Source organism: Theobroma umbraticum, unplaced genomic scaffold (genome assembly GCF_002168275.2).
Source record: "Theobroma umbraticum cultivar Fairchild unplaced genomic scaffold, ASM216827v3 scaffold_204.0, whole genome shotgun sequence".
NCBI lineage: Eukaryota > Viridiplantae > Streptophyta > Magnoliopsida > Malvales > Malvaceae > Theobroma > Theobroma umbraticum.
Genome location: NW_018397267.1, coordinates 3,718,330 through 3,737,259, shown reverse-complemented (window position 1 = coordinate 3,737,259; position 18,930 = coordinate 3,718,330). Strand labels below are relative to the sequence as shown.

The 18,930-nt window shown below is 36.4% G+C and overlaps 5 protein-coding genes across 7 annotated transcripts; all 5 read left to right on the top strand.

The window, feature by feature from the left end:
• The first annotated feature begins 442 nt into the window (after positions 1 to 442).
• LOC110424235 (large ribosomal subunit protein eL20z-like) lies at positions 443 to 3,011 on the top strand. The gene is made up of 4 exons (XM_021438774.2): positions 443 to 805; positions 964 to 1,039; positions 1,740 to 1,854; positions 2,726 to 3,011. Exons 1-4 carry the CDS (start codon positions 610 to 612, stop codon positions 2,783 to 2,785), a joined length of 447 nt encoding a protein of 148 aa, XP_021294449.1. The 5' UTR covers positions 443 to 609; the 3' UTR covers positions 2,786 to 3,011.
• Positions 3,012 to 4,012: 1,001 nt separating this feature from the next.
• Positions 4,013 to 5,955, top strand: LOC110424234 (Ribosomal protein L18ae/LX family protein). The gene is made up of 4 exons (XM_021438773.2): positions 4,013 to 4,145; positions 4,458 to 4,573; positions 4,670 to 4,733; positions 5,410 to 5,955. The coding sequence occupies exons 1-4, from the start codon at positions 4,131 to 4,133 to the stop codon at positions 5,749 to 5,751; spliced, it is 537 nt and encodes a 178-aa protein (XP_021294448.1). The 5' UTR covers positions 4,013 to 4,130; the 3' UTR covers positions 5,752 to 5,955.
• A 3,826-nt stretch (positions 5,956 to 9,781) lies between these two features.
• LOC110423952 (Cytochrome b561/ferric reductase transmembrane protein family) lies at positions 9,782 to 11,829 on the top strand. 2 transcript variants are annotated; one of them, XM_089784832.1, is made up of 5 exons: positions 9,782 to 10,242; positions 10,445 to 10,606; positions 10,685 to 10,765; positions 11,227 to 11,375; positions 11,468 to 11,829. In XM_089784832.1, the coding sequence occupies exons 1-5, from the start codon at positions 10,105 to 10,107 to the stop codon at positions 11,820 to 11,822; spliced, it is 885 nt and encodes a 294-aa protein (XP_089640958.1). In that variant the 5' UTR covers positions 9,782 to 10,104; the 3' UTR covers positions 11,823 to 11,829. The 2 variants fall into 2 exon arrangements, with proteins under 2 accessions (XP_089640958.1, XP_021294071.1); XM_021438396.2 differs by lacking the exon at positions 10,685 to 10,765.
• A 437-nt stretch (positions 11,830 to 12,266) lies between these two features.
• Positions 12,267 to 15,873, top strand: UREG (urease accessory protein G). Of its 2 annotated transcripts, XM_021438395.2 has the most exons (8): positions 12,267 to 12,407; positions 12,837 to 12,969; positions 13,063 to 13,248; positions 13,777 to 13,837; positions 14,407 to 14,608; positions 14,909 to 15,030; positions 15,155 to 15,259; positions 15,525 to 15,873. In XM_021438395.2, exons 2-8 carry the CDS (start codon positions 12,884 to 12,886, stop codon positions 15,606 to 15,608), a joined length of 846 nt encoding a protein of 281 aa, XP_021294070.1. In that variant the 5' UTR covers positions 12,267 to 12,407; positions 12,837 to 12,883; the 3' UTR covers positions 15,609 to 15,873. The 2 variants fall into 2 exon arrangements, with proteins under 2 accessions (XP_021294070.1, XP_089640957.1); XM_089784831.1 differs by lacking the exon at positions 14,909 to 15,030 and having other exon boundaries at positions 15,186 to 15,259.
• Positions 15,874 to 16,123: 250 nt separating this feature from the next.
• Positions 16,124 to 18,300, top strand: LOC110423953 (uncharacterized protein At4g18257-like). The gene is made up of 3 exons (XM_021438397.1): positions 16,124 to 16,572; positions 16,702 to 17,025; positions 17,761 to 18,300. The coding sequence occupies exons 1-3, from the start codon at positions 16,298 to 16,300 to the stop codon at positions 17,918 to 17,920; spliced, it is 759 nt and encodes a 252-aa protein (XP_021294072.1). The 5' UTR covers positions 16,124 to 16,297; the 3' UTR covers positions 17,921 to 18,300.
• Positions 18,301 to 18,930: the final 630 nt, after the last annotated feature.

Genomic DNA, 18,930 nt, shown 5'->3' with positions numbered 1-18,930 from the left:
TAATCACAAAATATCATATCATAAATGTGTAAAAATAAAAATTTAAGTCATTCAAAATAAATATTTTTAAATATTTATGAGTATTTATTTTTTAAAAAAATTTAATTTATTTATTAACAATGTGATAATATTTGATTCATGTATTCATACTATATACTGAAAATGCATCAAATATAAACTCATTCTTTGTAAGGTTTTACGTAACATTATATATTTTTCACATTTTTTTGTAAGTTTTAGTGAGGATTTTATCAGAAGCAAAACTATCATATATTTGTATAGACCATTAATATAACACACATCCTCACCCCTCAAAGAAAAGAAGAGAGAAACAAAACCCAGTCCAATCCAAAAAGAACAATCTGGCCCAATCCTTTTAAGCCCAAAATAATCCAGCCCTAATCCAGGAATTCGGAATTCAGGTCCAAACCAAATTCTAGTCGCCGGCTCTTAATCCGCCAAAACACCGCCAATTCCCAACGAAAATAGCACGGCCGATTTTTTTAGCCTATCAACCACCATTCTGCCGCTTACAATTTTCACCGCGGCGGAGGAGTCAATAGACGAAACGCCACCAACTCGAAACCTCACGGCCAAGAGAAAAAAAAAATGAGCGAAGAAGGGAAAAATAGAGGCGTAACTTCCAACCCTCAAAGTCAATATCGATACGGCACGTTTCAAGGCGTCGCCAACTACTACCCTCCTTTCCCTCTACAACCACCTCAGCCGTTTGTTGGCTTCCCTCAGCCCGTTCCTCCGCCGGGCTCCGCCAACCCCTATGTCCACGGCTACCAGACGGTTACAGGTACATGAAACATATTAAGAATTTTCCTTATATCGGTAAATATTCCCATAAATGAGATTTTATTACTGGTATTTATTTTGGTTTTCGTTGATTGGGTTATTGATCGTTAAAAGGGAGTTGAGTTTCTGAATCTTTGGTTGAATTTGACGTTATTGAAGGTTATCCTGTCGAAGAAGCAACGCCTTTGAGGCAACGTCGCCTTCCTGTTTGTGGTCTTGGAATGGGCTGGTTATTGTAAGTTTTGGATTTTAGTATTTGTTATTGTTTAATAACAATACGAGGGTAGGTTTTCCCATAGATTCTTATGGCCATTTAGAGTGATTTTTTGTTGTGCATAGATTGTTATGAATGCTGACAGATAAACATATTGATGTAACCATGACTTGTTTTTTATTAATTGGTTTTTTTTTTTTTTTGGCTTCAGTCAAGTAATAAATATGTTTGTCATCTAGATGTCAATATCGACATTTGTAAGCTGACTGGCTGCGAAAGAGTCAGATATTGATTCCTTTGGGGTCTGCTTATATGAGATTTGAGTCAGAAATTATTGTCCCTATTGTAGTCATTCGCAATCAGTAAAGGTACAAAAAATGCATATCTCAGGGTAATACTGCCTATTTGATAGACTTAGTGAAAATTAGAACCTATTTGAGTTGTGGGAAATGTGAATAAAGAACGATATGCATGCTCTAAGAACTTGAGATGTCAATGTATGGGAAAATAGATAGGTATTAGAGATACACTGTGTTACTGCAATAATTTTCGAGGAATGGACCTCTAAATTGGACTGGATCAAATTGGTATTTGATTCTTGTTCTTGCTTTTAGGATTTCGAGAAGCAAAAACTCCAGCATTTGTTGCCAGTCCAAATTTATTCCATCTTTTAAATCAGTTTCTTGTTAACTGACTATAATTTTTTGGTTGCCATGGGTAGGTTTTTCCTTGGCTTCTTCATTGGTGGCATTCCCTGGTACATTGGAACATTCATTCTACTCTGTGTCCAAGTGGATTATAGAGAAAAAGCGGGATACCTTGCATGTGCAATTGCTGTAAGTGTTCATTTTTTATCATTTCTTTTCTTATTTGCCTATGGGTTCTTTGTGTACCGTTCTTGTCTTGCTTTTTTATCCACTGTACTGGAGATTGATACTGATGCGTCTGCATTTTAAAAATATGTTTGGAAACTCACAAGGAAGTGAATTAAAGCAAAAGTCCTCTTGTTTTTCTATGTCATTCCATCATCAGTTTGAGTGGACTACCCTATTTGCCACCCAATACTTATTCTGTAAAGTTACACGTTCAGTTTTCATGATTTAAAAGATGCTAAAGTTGTTCTTTTGTCATCTATGAATGCCGATAGAACTACTTTTTGCCACTGCTTTCTTTCTGGCTGCTTCATTGTCTACTCTAGATAAGTCCCTTGTGCTTCAGTGCCTTGCTTGTCTCTTTTGCCTGTTTTTTTTTTTGTCGAAAAGATTTTCAATATCATGTTTCATCATTGCTGATCATGCACTGATGCAACTTTTTTTATTTGGAGTAGGTTTCATAACTGTGTCAGAAGGGTTTTATCTGTTAAACTTATCTTGATTTCTAAGAAATTCAATTATGAGCAGTGCTGCTAGCAGACATAATGTTGTTTTGCACTTTTACTTATTGAGCTAACCAAAGGGATTGGCATGTATGGTTGACATGATCACTGCCTTTTGAAACTGAGTGGTAATTTCTATACATTAATACTTGATGCATAGCTTCACTGGTTTGTGCATCATGCTTCATTAATCTTGACTGCTCATTCCCCAGCTGTTTCTCTGGAAATTGAATATAGATGTTTCTTTTGTTTGTGAGAAATGAGGATCAATGCCTCCATTGTAGCTCACTAAAATCTTTTCCTCTTCGGTGCTCTCCATTCTAATTGTGCAGTCTGTTCTCGCAATGATTGCTGTCACGTTTGGTGTGACAAAGGCAGCTTATGCCTGGTGAGGTCTAGGTGGACTATAAGGTGGCTGTACATTTTGTGAAGAATCCCAGAATGATTGGTGGTTGTAATTTGTGAAAAATTATTCAGAAAAACTCTTGTTGTATTCATTAAAGCCAACCCCCAGAATTGGGTATTCATGTTTATGCATATAGTTGTATGTACTTCGGAATTTTTGCCATTATTATGAGTGGCTTACTGATTTGAAAGAACTTGTGATTCCGCTCCCTAGTTACTTGAAATCGGGACTTCATCCTTACAAGCATTTAATTTGAAGTTGGAAGCAAACCCAGTCTCTAATTGGTCTAGGTAACATTTCTTAACGCCTGGTTAATACAGGGTTAAACAACGGCTAATGAAAATGAAAATCAACATTATGCCTAATCTAGCTGATCTCCACGATGATGCATATTTTTATTTGGTAATTTTTAGTTTACCAATGGGATGGGAATGCCAATGGTTAAGGTATTTGTTATTTAGGAGATATCTTATCTTGAATCTTATTTTTTAATAGAGTATTCGATTTTTATAAATATCTAATTAAATATTTGATTTGTTATTTGAACTCGTATTTAAATATTTTAGACATTACTTGTTAAATACTTTTATCCATTAAATATCTTATTAAATTAAATTTAAAATTAATTTATATATATATTTATTAATAAAAATTAATTTAATAAATTAAAGTTTATAAAAAGTAATTAACGTTAGAATCATATTTAGGACTAGTAATAAACTTTAGCAAGTATTACACTAATTATAAAGAACTCATAAATAAAAAAATATAAAATTAAAATTTAATATTAAAAAATATTATTTATAATCAAATTCGGATAATAAATTTTGTAAAACCACTACTCGAACCTGTGGATAGTAATTTTACTACTCGAATCTATGGATCGAATATCTTTATTTTACTTAATCATATTAGGTAATAAAGTACCCGGATAAAAAAAAAACCATTTGCATAGAGTTCTTTTTGGATCAAAGCTGAAGATACGAAAAGATATAATGCTCACCATTGGGTTGATATCAGTTCGATTTTGGGCCGAAATGGAAAAAGGATGTAAATAAGTTTCACCATGGGCTTTCATATAAGACCCAGAAGGTCAAAACTGACATAATTTTGGACCGAGATATAATGTGCCGACCCGGAACAAATAAGTGACACCTGCTCAACTAAAGACAACCCGACCCAGCCCCGTTTGCGAAGTCTAGGGTTTTGATCTGTCAAAGAGCTAGTATATAAGGGAAAGAAAACCCTACATTCCTCTTCTCCTACATTGAGCGAAAGAGTAAGGGAGAGGGGGGGCTGCGAATTTCTTCAGATATTCTCTTTCCTCAGAAATGGTTACTTTCAGGGTAAGTGGCCAACGATTCTCTTCTCTCAGATCTTCCCCCTCCTAGCCTCTCGATTTCCATCTTTTAGTTTCAAAGTTTTGTAATTACTCCTCTGATTACAATTTTAGTTTGTTATGTTTTGATTCGATCCATGCGAACTTTTCCTTTTTCATCTCGTTGGAAATGGTTGGTAAAATATGGGATAAAAAGCTTCATTTTCTATTGTTTTAATGAGTTTTCTTAGCAACAAAGCGAGTTGTAACTCCTTTAAGCTAATGTTGAATTAGTACAAGAAAAAAAAAGTTTTGATTTTGGTTTTGTTAATGGTTGCAGTATCACCAGTACCAGGTTGTTGGGAGGGCTCTCCCAACGGAGAGCGATGAGCACCCCAAGATCTACAGGATGAAGCTGTGGGCCACCAATGAGGTTCGGGCCAAGTCCAAGTTCTGGTTAGTGATTATTTTTTGGGCGATTAATTTGATTCCCATTTGATTGAAGTTGTTGAAGGTTTATGACTTTGGTGTTTGTCCATGAATATTCATCAGGTACTTCTTGAGGAAGCTGAAGAAGGTTAAGAAGAGCAATGGTCAAGTCCTTGCCATCAATGAGGTAATAATTTGATGGTGCACTCTATACGTAGTAATTTCTTATGGTATGATGTTTTGAAATGTGAATAGGAGAAGTATCCTTTTGTATGTATGTTTAAATATTTTTGTTAAAGCTAGGGTCATTTTGATTAGTGTCTGAAGAAATTTTTTGTGACTTGCCTACAATTAGTTTCTGTGCAATTTAGACGGGAATTTGTGTTTGATCAGCAGCTGTCTGTAAATTTCTTGTGTGAGAAACAGGGAAGTTAGATAGTAAAGAAAAAGCCTAAATTTGTTTAGGCTTTGAGCAAATATAAATTTTGAATATGGAATTTCTGGTTCTTTATATTGTGAAGGCATATTCTTCTTTTGTTTGTAAATGTCATTGCTTTGAATTATTGATTGCTCATTTTTTTGTGCTATATGTTTAAGATTTTGAATTTGAAAGCAGTTGTTGGAATCTAAATTGGTTTGAAATCTTTGACAAGAAGATGCTGCAACAAGTTACGACCTTTACTTCTTGTCATTTCCTTGCTTGTTGATCCAAAGTCATTTACTATCTGTATGGTGGCTTCTATTAAAAAAGAAAAATTATAGTGATTGCATATTGATTATCTGATGCACCAAAGGGAACTTGATTTCTGATACATTTTTCAGCTTTCTTTCAATGCCCTGTGTCTAATTTAGATTCTGTGCAGATTTTTGAGAAGAATCCTACCAAGATTAAGAATTATGGTATTTGGCTTCGCTATCAAAGTCGTACTGGTTATCATAACATGTACAAGGAATACCGTGACACTACTTTGAATGGAGCTGTTGAGCAGATGTACAACGAGATGGCTTCTCGGCATAGGGTCAGGTTCCCTTGCATCCAGATTATCAAGACTGCAACCATCCCTGCTAAACTATGCAAGAGGGATAGCACCAAGCAGTTCCACAACTCCAAAATCAAGTTCCCCTTGGTGTTCAAGAAGGTGAGGCCACCTACCAGGAAGCTGAAGACAACCTACAAGGCATCAAGGCCCAACTTGTTTATGTAATTTCTCCCATTTCATAAAGGAGAGAGTTAAAAATGGTTCTAATTCTGAAATTTTTGGTAGTGCACTTCTATCAGTTTGTTTATCGGATATTGCTTTTATTTGAGAAGCCTAGGCTGTCAGACAGGTTGAACTTGGTTCTTTTGGGTTTCAGTCTCTCACTTTCATTACTTATAAAAGCTGGTATGGTATGTGATTGTCGTTTCACTTTCATTATAAAGTATAACAGTAAGTACAATTTAATGTTTGAGTTCATTTCGTTAGGGTTTTGATTTCTGACTGCAACTTGCATTCAATATTAGAAGAAATTTTTATACAGTCCTTGAGCAATTTACTTTCTAAAATTTGGACCGGAAAAGTTTAGATTTATATATTTTTGGGTTGGAAATGGTAATTCAAAGATAGATGGAAACACTAACCTATTAAAAATTGTCACATTTTCCTTCAAGACTAGTAGAAAAAGCTGCAGGAATGTCAATTGCTTCTTCAAACTAGGGATTTCTACCATTTTTCGGGCTAGTGGTACGGTGACAAGGCTTCCCATCTTTGTTACCTGTTATCCTTTTTTGCTCTAGAGATATAACTGGTGAATTTTTCTCGGGTTGCCTGGAGCTTAGGGCTCCAAATGCTCATTTCTGCCATGCTTGGCCTTGTTTCATTGGGCGACAATGCATCAGCGAAACGTGGGATTTGACAAACAGAAAACGACATTGTTTCTTTCTTCCAATCAAATAGCCCACAAACTTATGCAACTCAAAACAAATTGCTCTCGTCTAATTAGTCTACTCTGAGTCTTTGTTCAAATCATGCAATTATCACCTCACCAAGTTTCGTGTGTTTCTATCGATCATATCTTCCGACATGGATGCAGAGTGCAAACCGTATCCTCACAGGGAAAGGGCAGTGAATAAATCAGTGGTCTGTCGTCTCTTCATGCATATGACACATCACATTTAGGACAGCATAGTCGTCTGCCCATGGTAAACAAACGACGACGTTGGAAGCAACAGAAAGTACTTGGTCAAACATCTACGCATACATTGTTTAACTTTGGGTTATAACTTGCTATTCCATTAGATGTTGATCGATCCTCCTTTGGGGACTTGAGTTGAGCTGATGATTAAGAAGATTGGGCTAGTTCTTCCTGCGTGGTCTTGACACCCTGATAACCAGTTTTAATCATTTGGCTGGATGCCTTTATACACTTGCCAAAAACGAGGCTGTTGTGATTAAAAGAATTTATCAAATTTCTCCCTTCAATTTTTTGACTTTCTCTTTCACACGCATGAACGCAACGGCGTCCATATGTTCTTGCATTTTCGTCAGAAGTTGAGATTTCTTAACCCCAATCGTTCCCATTCTCACCGCAAAATCTGCGTTAGGAACAAACGAAAGTCACCTCGCTTATCTAACCCGATGACTCAATTTCTTCATTCGCAACTCTACGAGCTAACGCCGGAAGCATGACAGTTACCACTATGACCATGGAATCCCTCCCAAACCACCCTTTTTTTTCTTTGTGATGAATAACCAATCACGCACATCCAGTTAGAAAATCATGAGGAGTCTTGAACAATAACTCACTCAGCATTTCACCCTCTAAGAAAGGAAGCTTCTTTTCTTCACTTCATACTAATCAATTATTAACTAATTGGCTGTTGATAATTAATAGCTAATAACAATACTAATTCAGAATCACCCTACCAATCAAGAAAAGTATTAACCATAAACATAATCATATCAGCCAACCAGGACCACTGAAACCTTTCCATCTTATAATTATAGTTTCTATATAATAGTAAAAATCGAAATTAAACACTGCCTCTCTCATAAATTTTTATAACAAATAATGTTATTTTGTTGTTTTCCTTTTGAACTAGTACGAGAAAAGCAGATAGTGGCGCACAAAGACAGTACCCAAAGAAAAGAAAAGCAAAAGTTTTGCAAAGGTAAAGGTCATTTGTTCTCCACTTGTGAGTTTGATACATAGAGGTGTAGGATGTAGCATTTGATATTTGATGTACGAACTTAGGTAACAAACTATATATATCTGAAGTATACAAAATCTACCAGGTTAAACAATTTTCTTTTTGGTTAGCATAGGGCAAAGGATAATGAGGATGATGATGCTGATTGCCTACCAAATCTGTGATGATCTCCTTTGCTCTCTTTAAGAATTGCTCATGGAATATAATGCAATGGGTAATGATTACTACGACTTTGCAAAAGATCTAATGTCATTATTTAGTCGAGGAATTAACGAAAAGGAGATGTTTTGCTACATATTTTTAAAAGAACCGTCTTAATCAAGAATATTCTTTTCAAGTTTTTTACAGTCAATTTTTCAAACAAAAGGTTTGGAAAACTAATAATTGGAATTTAGAGTAGTTATATTAACTTTTAAGTTCCAAGTTTAAGCTCTCTTGATTAAAAAAATGATTGGTGTTTATAATATAAAAAGATGATTATTTCTTGTTAAATTATGTAATATACTACAAGACTGAATGAACCTCTTCAAGAAAAAAAAAAACCCAGTAATGAAGTTCTTTGCCTACAAGTGAGGAGAGGAACTAATTGCAAGTTTTGATTGGATGAGTTCGGGTTCAGCTGCAAGATTAATGATTCTGTGGCTGATTTTCTTTTTCTATGTCCATTTCCACTTTAATTAGCTGAAGTTGGGATTGAACTAAATTCATTGGATTTGCTGGAAAGTTGTCAAATAGAATAATATTTGTTCATACATATGGTAGCTCATTTCAAACAATAATTGGATTTAATTTAGATAATAGGAGTAAAGCATATTCACATGTGAGTTAAAACGACTGGATAATCTTCATGGAGTAGCCAAATTACAACCTCTCTGATTTCTGTCAGTTTGTGTTTGTGCGCGTCGTTATCATGAATCTGAAGAAATCGAGTGCAATGCTCAATTGCCCTGGTGGGACAAAGAGCAGTTGAAGTTTCAATCTCAATCTTTGATTTTTGCCTGCACCAAAAGTTGCACTATCTCTGTAAGCCCACATGTCTTGTACCATTCTCTCTGTCTTTTTACCTTTACAATCCATGGAATAATATTGGTCATGCAAGTATATTTCTTCTCTTTTTCTCATGCATTAGTTTGAAACTTTGTCAACATCAGTCAAAACAAAAAAAGGGATTGCAATAATGTAGAATAAGTTTGAAATGCGGTATTAGGTTGGTGTCTGTCTGTCCAAGAATTGGGTATATATCCCATGTTCTGGGTCAAGGATCTTTTGTTTTGAACATAGGCCAAAAGATTCTAGATAAACTGAAAACGATGTGCCTAGCTAGCTGCCGCCATTATTGAGAACTAAGTAACTAACTAATGTCAAACGCAAGGCAGAGAAGAGAGATGGTAGATTGGAGAAGGAAAGGGGAAAGGGGAAAGGGGAAAGAGAAAGGAATATTGACTCTAGTCTTATTGCAAAACTTTGAACATTGCCTCCTCAAGAGAGGGTCGGTGGATAAAAATTACTCATTTGTATGTCTCCCTTTATATTGTAAAGCTCCATTTGTTCATAATTCGTTAAAGAACTTCAACATAGCAATAATTCTGTTGCTTTTAATGTTCAATGACCAATTATTGTTTTCAAAATGAAAGCAAATGGTAGAGATATTGCATTTTGTTGTTGCTTAGTGGTTCTTGAACCATTAGATATGATTCAAGACTTACATATTTTCAGCATTGAGAACCTTAAATCTTAATCCATTAGCTAGGTAGTGAATCAGATATTGTAATATTAAGATTTAATGAGGTCTAAATCATTGAGTAATCTAGGATTAGATCATAAGCTTCGTTATCAACTGTGTAATCCCACTACACCGCCCCCTTGTTCCATCCATTGAATCCTTGACCATCTTGTGTTTGTGGCAGTTTTAGGCAACCAAAAAGAGCAGGCAATGTCAACCCCACAATTTTGAAATTCTTATTTGTCTTTTGGTAACCCTCAGTTACCTTTTTAATCCTATATAACAATCTTCTTTCTACAACCAACCATAGATTGCCCATGCTTATAAAATGTTTAGCCAATACTGACTGGTAGGTTGCAGCTCCCCTTTTGTATTCACTAATTATAGCACATTAGCTTCTTTATACAAAAAGCAGAGACGCAGTTTCTTGAAGAGCTGACTCATTTAAACAACTTTTTCCTCTCCTCTCTAATGCTTTAATGGCCACTCAGATTAACTGTAGTCCAATGAGTCTTTCTTTATCTTCATAAAGAAAGATATGAAAAGCTGAGGTTTCTGAGAGGAAGCAAAAAGGAAAGAGAGGGTTGGTAGTTGAAGCAAGGTTGCATGCTTTAAGTTCTTTTCTCCATTGCTTGGATATTGAAGATGCAAGTTTCTCATTTGCTAGGGTCATTCACCATTCCTGCATTATATGTTTTTCTTTTACCACTTGTTTCTTGCTCATCTCATGGGGAGGCGACTGCATCCAGCAGTCACAAGAGCATTAAAGAGAATGTACACAAGGTATGCCAAATTTTGTCCTAGTTTGTTTTGCCTCGAAGGAAGTTCAAATCAATTGATATATTACCTCTCTTAATTCCATCCTCATGTCATCTTCCCCTACTTCTTTTGTTTTTGAAATGCATCAAGTATTAACAAATCTAAGTTCAGAAGATAATCAACATGATTGAGTTTAACCATACCTCTTTAATGAAAAATATTGCAGCTGAGTCCTCAAATGACATCTTATATCGCCGTTCATGGCCTTCTACTCTGGGTTTCCATGGGGTTCTTAATGCCTGTTGGGATTCTTTTTATTAGAATGGCCAACAAAGAGGAAGGTGGGAGAAGGGTTAAAGTTTTATTCTATCTCCATGCCTTGTTGCAGGTATCCTTTAATATTAGCACTACATTCACCAAGGAAAAGAAAGATATAGCATATATGTTGTTGCAACAAATTTTACAGATAGCTGCAGATATAACTCTTATTTGGGGTGCAAAGAAGAGATCATATAGAGCTGGTTGTTTGTTTTATTTCATAACTATTAGAACCCACTTTCACTTAATGATGCTGTCCACAATTTTTAATTTCTTCTTACAGCCCATGGTTTTTTTCCCAGTAACTGATCTAAACCAACTTAATCATATTTATCATGAAGACTTGAATAAGAAGAAAGGGTGATCATGTACTTTATTTGTCCATATAATCATATCATGTGCCTGCTTCATGTGTCAATGTTTTTGTGCTTGGTTGGTTTGCTCAGTACTGCATTTTTTATTGATTCCGATTTTCTTCTTAAATTTACTACTTTATATATATGGAGGTGTACTATAATTACATAAGCAAACTATGTAGTGAAGAGGAAAAAGAAGATTGAGAAGAAATCAAGAACCGGCCATATACATTTCTTACAGATCGAGATGGTTTAGAAATTGCTAGTTGTTGCCATGATTGCTTAATTTCCCTTTCATTTAACTGTTTCTACTTTTGTTTCACCATCTATACAGATACTTGCAGTGCTTCTTGGAACAATTGGTGCTGTCATGTCCATAAAGAATTTTGAGAATTCATTCAATAATAGCCACCAAAGATTAGGTCTAGCCCTTTATGGTGCCATTTGGATACAAGCCTTGATTGGATTTTTCAGGCCTCCTAGGTACCATTTATTCTCTCACATTTGAAATTGATGCTGGTTCACCAAACCTCATACTTAATATTTCCATCTTTGTATCAAATCCTGGTTTACAGAGGAAATAAAAGAAGAAGTACATGGTACTTAACGCATTGGATTCTTGGAACAGTGGTATCTCTGGTGGGGATCATTAACATCTACACTGGCTTAAATGCCTACCATGAGAAAACATCGAGAAGTACTGGCATTTGGACTATACTTTTCACTGCTGAGGTCTCTTTCATTGCTTTCTTTTATCTCTTCCAAGACAAATGGGAGTATATACAAAAGCAAGGGCTGATACTAGGCAATGCTCCCCAGCCAACCCCACCCTCTGATCAAGAGAATGCCACTGAGCAAAGAGATAACCAAAAGGTCATGTTGCCTGAACCATGTGGCAAGCGTAATGCGCTTAGGAATTTGTTTGACTGACTTTGGATTCTTTTTTTTTGTTTTTTTTGCAAATTGATCTTTATCTAGTAGGCAAAAGTTTCATACTCTACTTTTTGATGCCTTTCATGGCTGATACAAAGCACACCCTTTGAAGAATACTTTTGATGGAGAATATATACATGCATCAAAAAGTGGAGTATGAACAACTCATCATTTTTCCCTTATATATATATATATATATATATTCATTTTGCTGTGATCAAAATTGGGGTTTCCAGGTAATTGAGATGTATGTATATATATATGTAGGAAAATGAAATACTAGCATATAGTGTGACATGTTTGAGAAATGTAATCAAAGTTTGTAAACCTCTATATCTGGAGATGCTGATGAATGAATGATAATTTATTAATGTTATTCTAATTTTTGTTTGATTAACCTAACCCAACCGAATTGTGTTATCACGGGGCTCAATCTTTCTTTGCAGTAAACCAGGTGATTTGAGAAGCCCAGTTCAAGGGATCCTCAATACTGACGGCCTGGCATATCCGGCATATGAGCCAGAGACCCGAATCAAAATCTAACATCTCCCAACTTTTCTCTGTTCCACTTGGCTTATCCATGTATTGTCAATCATTGTTGCGTGATGGATTAATTTCAAAACTTCAATACCTGTTCATAATTTCATTGATAAACTCTGCTATTACCAAATTCATGAATGATGGATTAGTGTTGCACTAATTAACTATTGTTCATGCTGCAATTTGTAAAATTAGCTGCCATTAAACATTAAGTTTTGTCAACACTGAAAGATAGTTTTTGATCATAAAATAAGATTGTTGTCTCGAATGCCTCATCAATTCTTAATTAACACTCTTATCTTGCATTAAGATTCCCACTTATCATTTAGAAAATGCCCTCTTCCGAATCAGAATCCAACGAATGTACGAACCAGTCAAAGACAATGACAAAAGATACCGTATCACATGTGACAGGGGCATTGTTGTGATTTCACTATCATAATCCATTAATCCTCATTTCCCTCTGAACAGACACGAAGAGAGACTCCCACAGTAAAACCTTTGCAGATTGCAGTCAAATGGCTTCCAATGATCACCATGTCCATGATCATCATGACCATGACCATGACCATGACCACCATCACCATCATGATCATGATCATGAGTAAGTAACAATCTCATAGTATAAATTTTGCGGTTTTAATGGGGTATAACTCTTTGATGATCTGGTTTCTGGTTAAATTTTGTTATGCAACAGTAAATCAACAACATCCTGGGTGGGAGCTGATGGGAGGGTTTACCATAGCCATGATGGACTGGCACCACACTCACACGAACCCATTTACTCACCTGGATTCTTCAGCAGAAGAGCTCCACCACTTGGCAATAGGGATTTCAATGAGAGAGCTTTTACCGTTGGTATTGGTGGTCCTGTTGGTACTGGGTATTTCCTAGTTTCCTTTAACTCTTCCTCAGTATCAACAATTAACATTGTTTTGACTTACTCAGTTACTCTGCATTTTTGTATATCAGTATCTGTTGTTATTCTTCGCTACAGCTGTTTGAGAAATGATAAATTTTTGCTACTTCACGAAGTTTCAACAAAGATGATGCTTTATTGTATATGAATTAGTGGAGACTCCGGCTTAGTGATTGCTGGTAAATAGTATGAAATGCGCTCCGCAAATTCCATAGTGTTACATTTTTTGTGAAATCTCTTGTATTTTCCAAGTCCCTGGATATTATACTCTTTTCGTCTTTGTTTGTCAAGTAATATTAGTTTTTCAAGGTTTTGGTGTTATGTTTTGCTGACATTCTAGAATGCTTTTTTCCTGGTTGGTTCTTTCTCTTCAAGTCAGGGTCTATCATTGTTTTTCCCCTGTTTATTATATGGCTATAATGCAACTCTTGGTTCTATGTTAAAACATCCTAATAAATGGGTTCTGACATGATATTGGTTCATGCCATACAGGAAAACCGCTTTAATGCTGGCTTTATGTAAATTCCTGCGGGATAAGTACAGTCTTGCTGCTGTAAGTATCATGCATCTTGTACTTTGAGATAGCATTTGATGGTAACAGTTTACCTATCTTTTTAAATTTAAATCTTTAGCTCTTTGATGTCCACATGCTCTCAGAGAGGTGTTCTGAATGTCATCTGGACTGTGAGATTAATTGATTAAGCTGTGCCATTGTGGTCATTCTTTAAGAAGATGCGACCTGGTGGCTGATAGTTTCTTTAAGTAGGCAGATTGATAGCTTGACCGTAGGTGTACCATGTGGTGTAAAGCAGGGCCCCCACTTTTTATAAGGTTTAAGAAAGGGCGTCAGGTCACTCATTGCATCTACAGCTGCAGCGAATTTGTTTACTGGATCTCCTAACTCTGCTTTTGAGTAAGGTTACATCGGAGATCCCACCAAACTTAAGAATACATTGCTTACTTTGAGGAGAATCCATTTCTTTTGGACTGACATTCAGCCTTCTCACTGATGGCTGGCATATATTAACAATCATCATTGCTTTGAGTTCTTCAAAATCAGCATGAGGACTTAAAAATGGGTTAAACTTAAATGATACATTGGGAAGCATGTCATAACTTCAGGTGACAAATGATATATTCACAAAGGAGGATGGTGAGTTCTTGGTGAAACATGGGGCACTTCCAGAGGAAAGGATACGTGCTGTAGAAACAGGAGGCTGCCCTCATGCTGCTATTCGTGAAGACATCAGCATCAATCTTGGTCCTCTTGAGGAACTTTCTAACTTGTACAAAACAGATATCCTTCTTTGTGAATCTGGAGGAGGTAGGTGTAATGTTTTATTGAAGTGATTTGGTATGTAAATTTTGAGAATGAAGCGCATTGTGAAGATTATCTAAAAAAGATTTTTTTTTTCCTCAAAGAAAAATGAAAAAGAAAGAGTAGTAGATGGTATCGTCAGTGAATCGTTTTTGAAATTCACAAATGAGGCATAAGGTACTGCCTAACATATATTGGAATTGCATCTTTAAATTAGTGAAACAGTTATAAATTAGAGTGTCAGCGATGGGAGAATGAGTTCAAAACAGAAAAGTTCCACATTTATGGGAATCTTTGTGAGTGCAGATAATTTAGCTGCCAACTTCAGCAGAGAACTGGCTGACTATATCATCTATATCATAGATGTATCTGGTGGTGATAAAATCCCCAGGAAAGGGGGCCCAGGCATAACCCAAGCTGATCTGCTGGTATTTGATTTAATATTATTGTGCTGTTGCATGCCCCCTTGATCTATTTATTGTCATGGTGTCTCCAGTTTTATAAGTAAAATTATTGGGGTTTTGACATGAATGTTGTTATATCTAATTATAGGTGATAAACAAGACTGACCTTGCACCTGCAGTTGGAGCTGATTTGGCTGTCATGGAGCGTGATGCACTTCGCATGCGAGATGGAGGGCCCTTTGTTTTTGCTCAGGTTGGTTGAGTAGTTCAGTGCATCCATCACCATATTGTGAAATAAAAGCATGCTATTTTTCTTTGTGTTGCATATCAATTACTGTACAAATCAACACATATGTTAATATCAGGAAACTTGTATCATTCCCTTCATGCCCTCAAACCGTATCCTGATTTCATCTTCCACAAAATGCAAAGTAGAAACACGTTTTATTGCTTGGGGCCCTTGGCATTACAATACAAAATTTAGTTGTTAATGATTTGAGTAAATTTTACATTTGCAGGTGAAGCATGGGCATGGTGTGGAGGATATAGTAAACCACATATTACAGGCTTGGGAAGCAGCAACAGGAAAGAAGCGCAAATGATCTTTCTTTGAAGAGCCTGTAGTTCATACCTTGTATTATTATTCACGTCATTCTACTGGGTTTTTCTTTAGTAATAATTAACTATGAATATGACTAATAATAAGTTCCTTAAACACTACAAACTCCCTAGTCCTTCAAAGTGAAAAAGTTGGGGGTTCCACTGTTTCTCTGTTTATATTCTTGGAAAGCGCAGAAAGAGTGAAATATCCACCTGTTAACTGAAATCTGATGCATATATGAATATCATGTATTTCATTCTTCTAAATTGAGTTATATTTTTGTTGCTTGTTCTTCACTTTGAATAGGGTTAATAACAAAAAAAAAAAATTCAAGGGTAGGAGAATAAATTGTTGGGGTCAATGTAGAATTTTAAAAAATTGAGGAAAACAAGAAAAAAAAATGTGGGACACGCAATAGCCCACAAGCGAATTCGCAGTCGGCTAATCTGCGGTCTATTCACGCGTCGGGTGTTTATTCAAAAAGGCAAACCACCCGACCCGGGTTTTCACGGGTGGACGATTCGGTATCTTTTCAACGTTGGGGTCTTGGAAGGAGACAACTTTACAACTGCAAGCATAAAATTTCTTCCTTTACAAATATTTTCGTTTCGTAACGAAAGAAATTTCAGGGAATAGCATAGAACATAGAAACGCAAGGTATCTGAATTGTAGAAAAATTATAAAATAAAAATGGGCGAGGAAGAGAGAAAGAAGAGGGTGGTGGTGGAGTCGTTAGGATGGCTAACCGAATCCTCCATCATGCCCAAGAAACACCGCGCCATCGAAGGCGTCGGCGCTTCTTCAATCCTAGAACTCAAAGCCCAACTCTACAAATCCCAAGAAGAATCGAAGAAATCCAAGGAATTGAGCGGTCCCGATGTCGAGTACCACCGCGCCAAGACAAAGATCGCCCCACACGATACCTTCTCCCTCAAGAACTCCGGCGTCGAAGCCCGCGCCCTCAAGTAAATCTATTTACCCTTCTTTTTATTTATTTTATTACTATTATTATTATTTGAATAAACGTTAACCTAATTGGGGGAAATTATAGGTTTTTCTTTTTGGGGTCTCATAATTTTGTTGTTTGATTACAGGGACAAGCTTGAGCTGAAAGCGGTTAATGATGGATCAGTCAGCTACGCGGCATTGGAGAAGAAAGCAGAGTTATATGATAAGCTAGTGAGAGGAGAGTTGTCGGATGAGGAAGATAAAGAGAAGTATTGTGTTGACTTTTTCAGGAAGGGTATTGACCAGGAGGAATCCCAGCAGCCGCAAGTTGATCGTGCTTCGGATAATGTACAGGCAGGAGATGAAGACGGTGGCAGTGATGGTGGACCTTCATTGTTTAACACTAAATTTGTAGGGCCGGGAAGAACCGCTGGAATCATAGACAATGATGAGCATAAGCGTTTTGTAAGGTGAGGGTTTGAGTTTCCTAACTGGTTAATGTTTATGCTAATTGAGGTAAATTTAAGATGAAATGTTCGATGGAGTTTACTATTTCAAATGATATGTTACTGCTATGATGGTTTGGATATTTTCCTATAGAATAGCTTTGGTTATAGCTTTGATTTGTTCATTTGAGATACAACTGATAGGTTGGGTTTGAGATTTTAACCACTTAGTGTGGTGAAGCACTCTCCTAGTAGCCCGAGGTTTCATCCCTTTCCATCATTGGCCTTCATTCCCCTCACTGGACAGGTTGTTGATGGATTTTGGGTAATATTCTGCATAAGAGTAGAAAGGGTTTGCTTTTTATAGGAATGGAATGGTAAAGTTTTGGAATCAATGCCATAAAGTTGTGTTGATGTCCCTTTTTCAACCCATCTACCAACCAATAGTCGGCTGGTTGTTTTCATCTTGCTTATTGTTTGTGACTTAATTGCCTGATGGAGTGGTATACACTAGTCACTAGTCCATGGATTAACAGTTTAGAGTAGTTGATAAATGAAGATGCTAATATAAAACATGACAAAAGGTACTGACGATTGATAGTAATTATTAAAACCTTGAACTTTATAGCTAACTAAGATGTTTTGGGATGGCCAGTTTACATTTTCACAAGGCCATGTTTTGTAACATATTAATATAGATGTTTTAGTCATGAAACTAAGACTCGAGGCCTTAATTATTTAATTGATGATTATTCCCAGGGAAGTTCATGAAGAAGCAAATCAAGCGAGGGAAAAGGTGTCTGAGCTTAAATTGCGAAGGCAAGAGCAAGCAGCAGCTCGTCGTGAGAAACTCAGGCAGGCCTATCTTCGGAAACAACTAGAGAAACTGAAGGCTGCTTCAAAAACAGAACAGACTTGACTGGGATAGCTAGAAAGGAGATTGGTGCATTATTTTATTAGCAAGGATCAGGCTGTAAGCTTGAGTAGCTGCCTTATTTCTGAGCTCAAGCATATCTGCATATGACAGGCTTCGTCATTGCTTATATCTGCAATGACGAAAGGATGGATTTTTCTCGAGCACTCTTTCTGAAACTCTCTTATTGTTGACTAACTACTATTGATTTTCTCTTTTATACATAACAGTTTTGACAATACAAATGAACACCAGGTTTGCTCGCTAGAATAGAATTATTCCCAATATCATTCTTCTCACAGATATGGCCATTGTAGTTGAACCATCCCCATTTATCTATCCAATGTGGTTGCTCTGTGGTCTTGAGGCCGCCCTTGCTGTCAAAAGTTATTTTGGATTATGCCTGTGTAGGATTGCAGCATTGGTCTAGAAAATCAGTATGATTTTCTTTTGCTAGTGTGTAGAATATGTTTTAACCAGTGAACTTGCTTTAGGACTATTAATCTGAGACTTTCATTCATCTTTAGACTGTCAGCAGTTTAACTTGGGTAGAGCAGGGTACCAGGTGAAGCTAATGTTTGTACATTTCAACTGTAAATAGCAAGTGAAGGACTGATAGATGGACACATAGATTATATTTATATGATGGTATTAGTGATTTGTAGCAGTTGCTCCTTGTTTAGCCCAAAACAGAACTTTTGTTAACAAAGCTGTTTTTAGCAATGTTCAGGAAACAGAAGCAGAATGATCAAGTTACAAACCCACAAAAACAAAGTATACGACTCCAATGGGGATCTGACTCAGAATCTCTGGTTCAGTAGACCAGCGCATGAACCACTGGGTCATGGACTTTTGGATGCTGAGCACGATTTCGAGTTAATTTCTTTTCTTTATTTGTATTAAATTTTTAAAACAGGGTCAAAAGTTTGGTCCTATATTTTGTCTGATAATTAACGACTCCGCTGGGGATCGAACCCAGAATCTCTGGTTCCGTAGACCAGCGCCTTATCCATTGG

What these genes read in the sequence shown, in the direction of transcription:
- LOC110423952 (XM_089784832.1), top strand. Translation starts at nt 10,105, where the DNA reads ATGCAAGTTTCTCATTTGCTAGGGTCATTCACCATTCCTGCATTATAT. An exon ending in TGTTTTATTTCATAACTATT is followed by an intron (nt 10,766 to 11,226) that starts AGAACCCACTTT and finishes CCATCTATACAG; the next exon opens with ATACTTGCAGTGCTTCTTGG. An exon ending in GGATTTTTCAGGCCTCCTAG is followed by an intron (nt 11,376 to 11,467) that starts GTACCATTTATT and finishes CCTGGTTTACAG; the next exon opens with AGGAAATAAAAGAAGAAGTA.
- LOC110424234 (XM_021438773.2), top strand. An exon ending in CGGGCCAAGTCCAAGTTCTG is followed by an intron (nt 4,574 to 4,669) that starts GTTAGTGATTAT and finishes AATATTCATCAG; the next exon opens with GTACTTCTTGAGGAAGCTGA. An exon ending in AAGTCCTTGCCATCAATGAG is followed by an intron (nt 4,734 to 5,409) that starts GTAATAATTTGA and finishes GATTCTGTGCAG; the next exon opens with ATTTTTGAGAAGAATCCTAC.
- LOC110424235 (XM_021438774.2), top strand. Translation starts at nt 610, where the DNA reads ATGAGCGAAGAAGGGAAAAATAGAGGCGTAACTTCCAACCCTCAAAGT. An exon ending in CGGCTACCAGACGGTTACAG is followed by an intron (nt 806 to 963) that starts GTACATGAAACA and finishes ACGTTATTGAAG; the next exon opens with GTTATCCTGTCGAAGAAGCA. An exon ending in ACCTTGCATGTGCAATTGCT is followed by an intron (nt 1,855 to 2,725) that starts GTAAGTGTTCAT and finishes CTAATTGTGCAG; the next exon opens with TCTGTTCTCGCAATGATTGC.
- UREG (XM_021438395.2), top strand. Translation starts at nt 12,884, where the DNA reads ATGGCTTCCAATGATCACCATGTCCATGATCATCATGACCATGACCAT. An exon ending in GGTGGTCCTGTTGGTACTGG is followed by an intron (nt 13,249 to 13,776) that starts GTATTTCCTAGT and finishes CATGCCATACAG; the next exon opens with GAAAACCGCTTTAATGCTGG. An exon ending in TAACCCAAGCTGATCTGCTG is followed by an intron (nt 15,031 to 15,154) that starts GTATTTGATTTA and finishes ATCTAATTATAG; the next exon opens with GTGATAAACAAGACTGACCT.
- LOC110423953 (XM_021438397.1), top strand. Translation starts at nt 16,298, where the DNA reads ATGGGCGAGGAAGAGAGAAAGAAGAGGGTGGTGGTGGAGTCGTTAGGA. An exon ending in GTCGAAGCCCGCGCCCTCAA is followed by an intron (nt 16,573 to 16,701) that starts GTAAATCTATTT and finishes GTTTGATTACAG; the next exon opens with GGACAAGCTTGAGCTGAAAG. An exon ending in GAGCATAAGCGTTTTGTAAG is followed by an intron (nt 17,026 to 17,760) that starts GTGAGGGTTTGA and finishes GATTATTCCCAG; the next exon opens with GGAAGTTCATGAAGAAGCAA.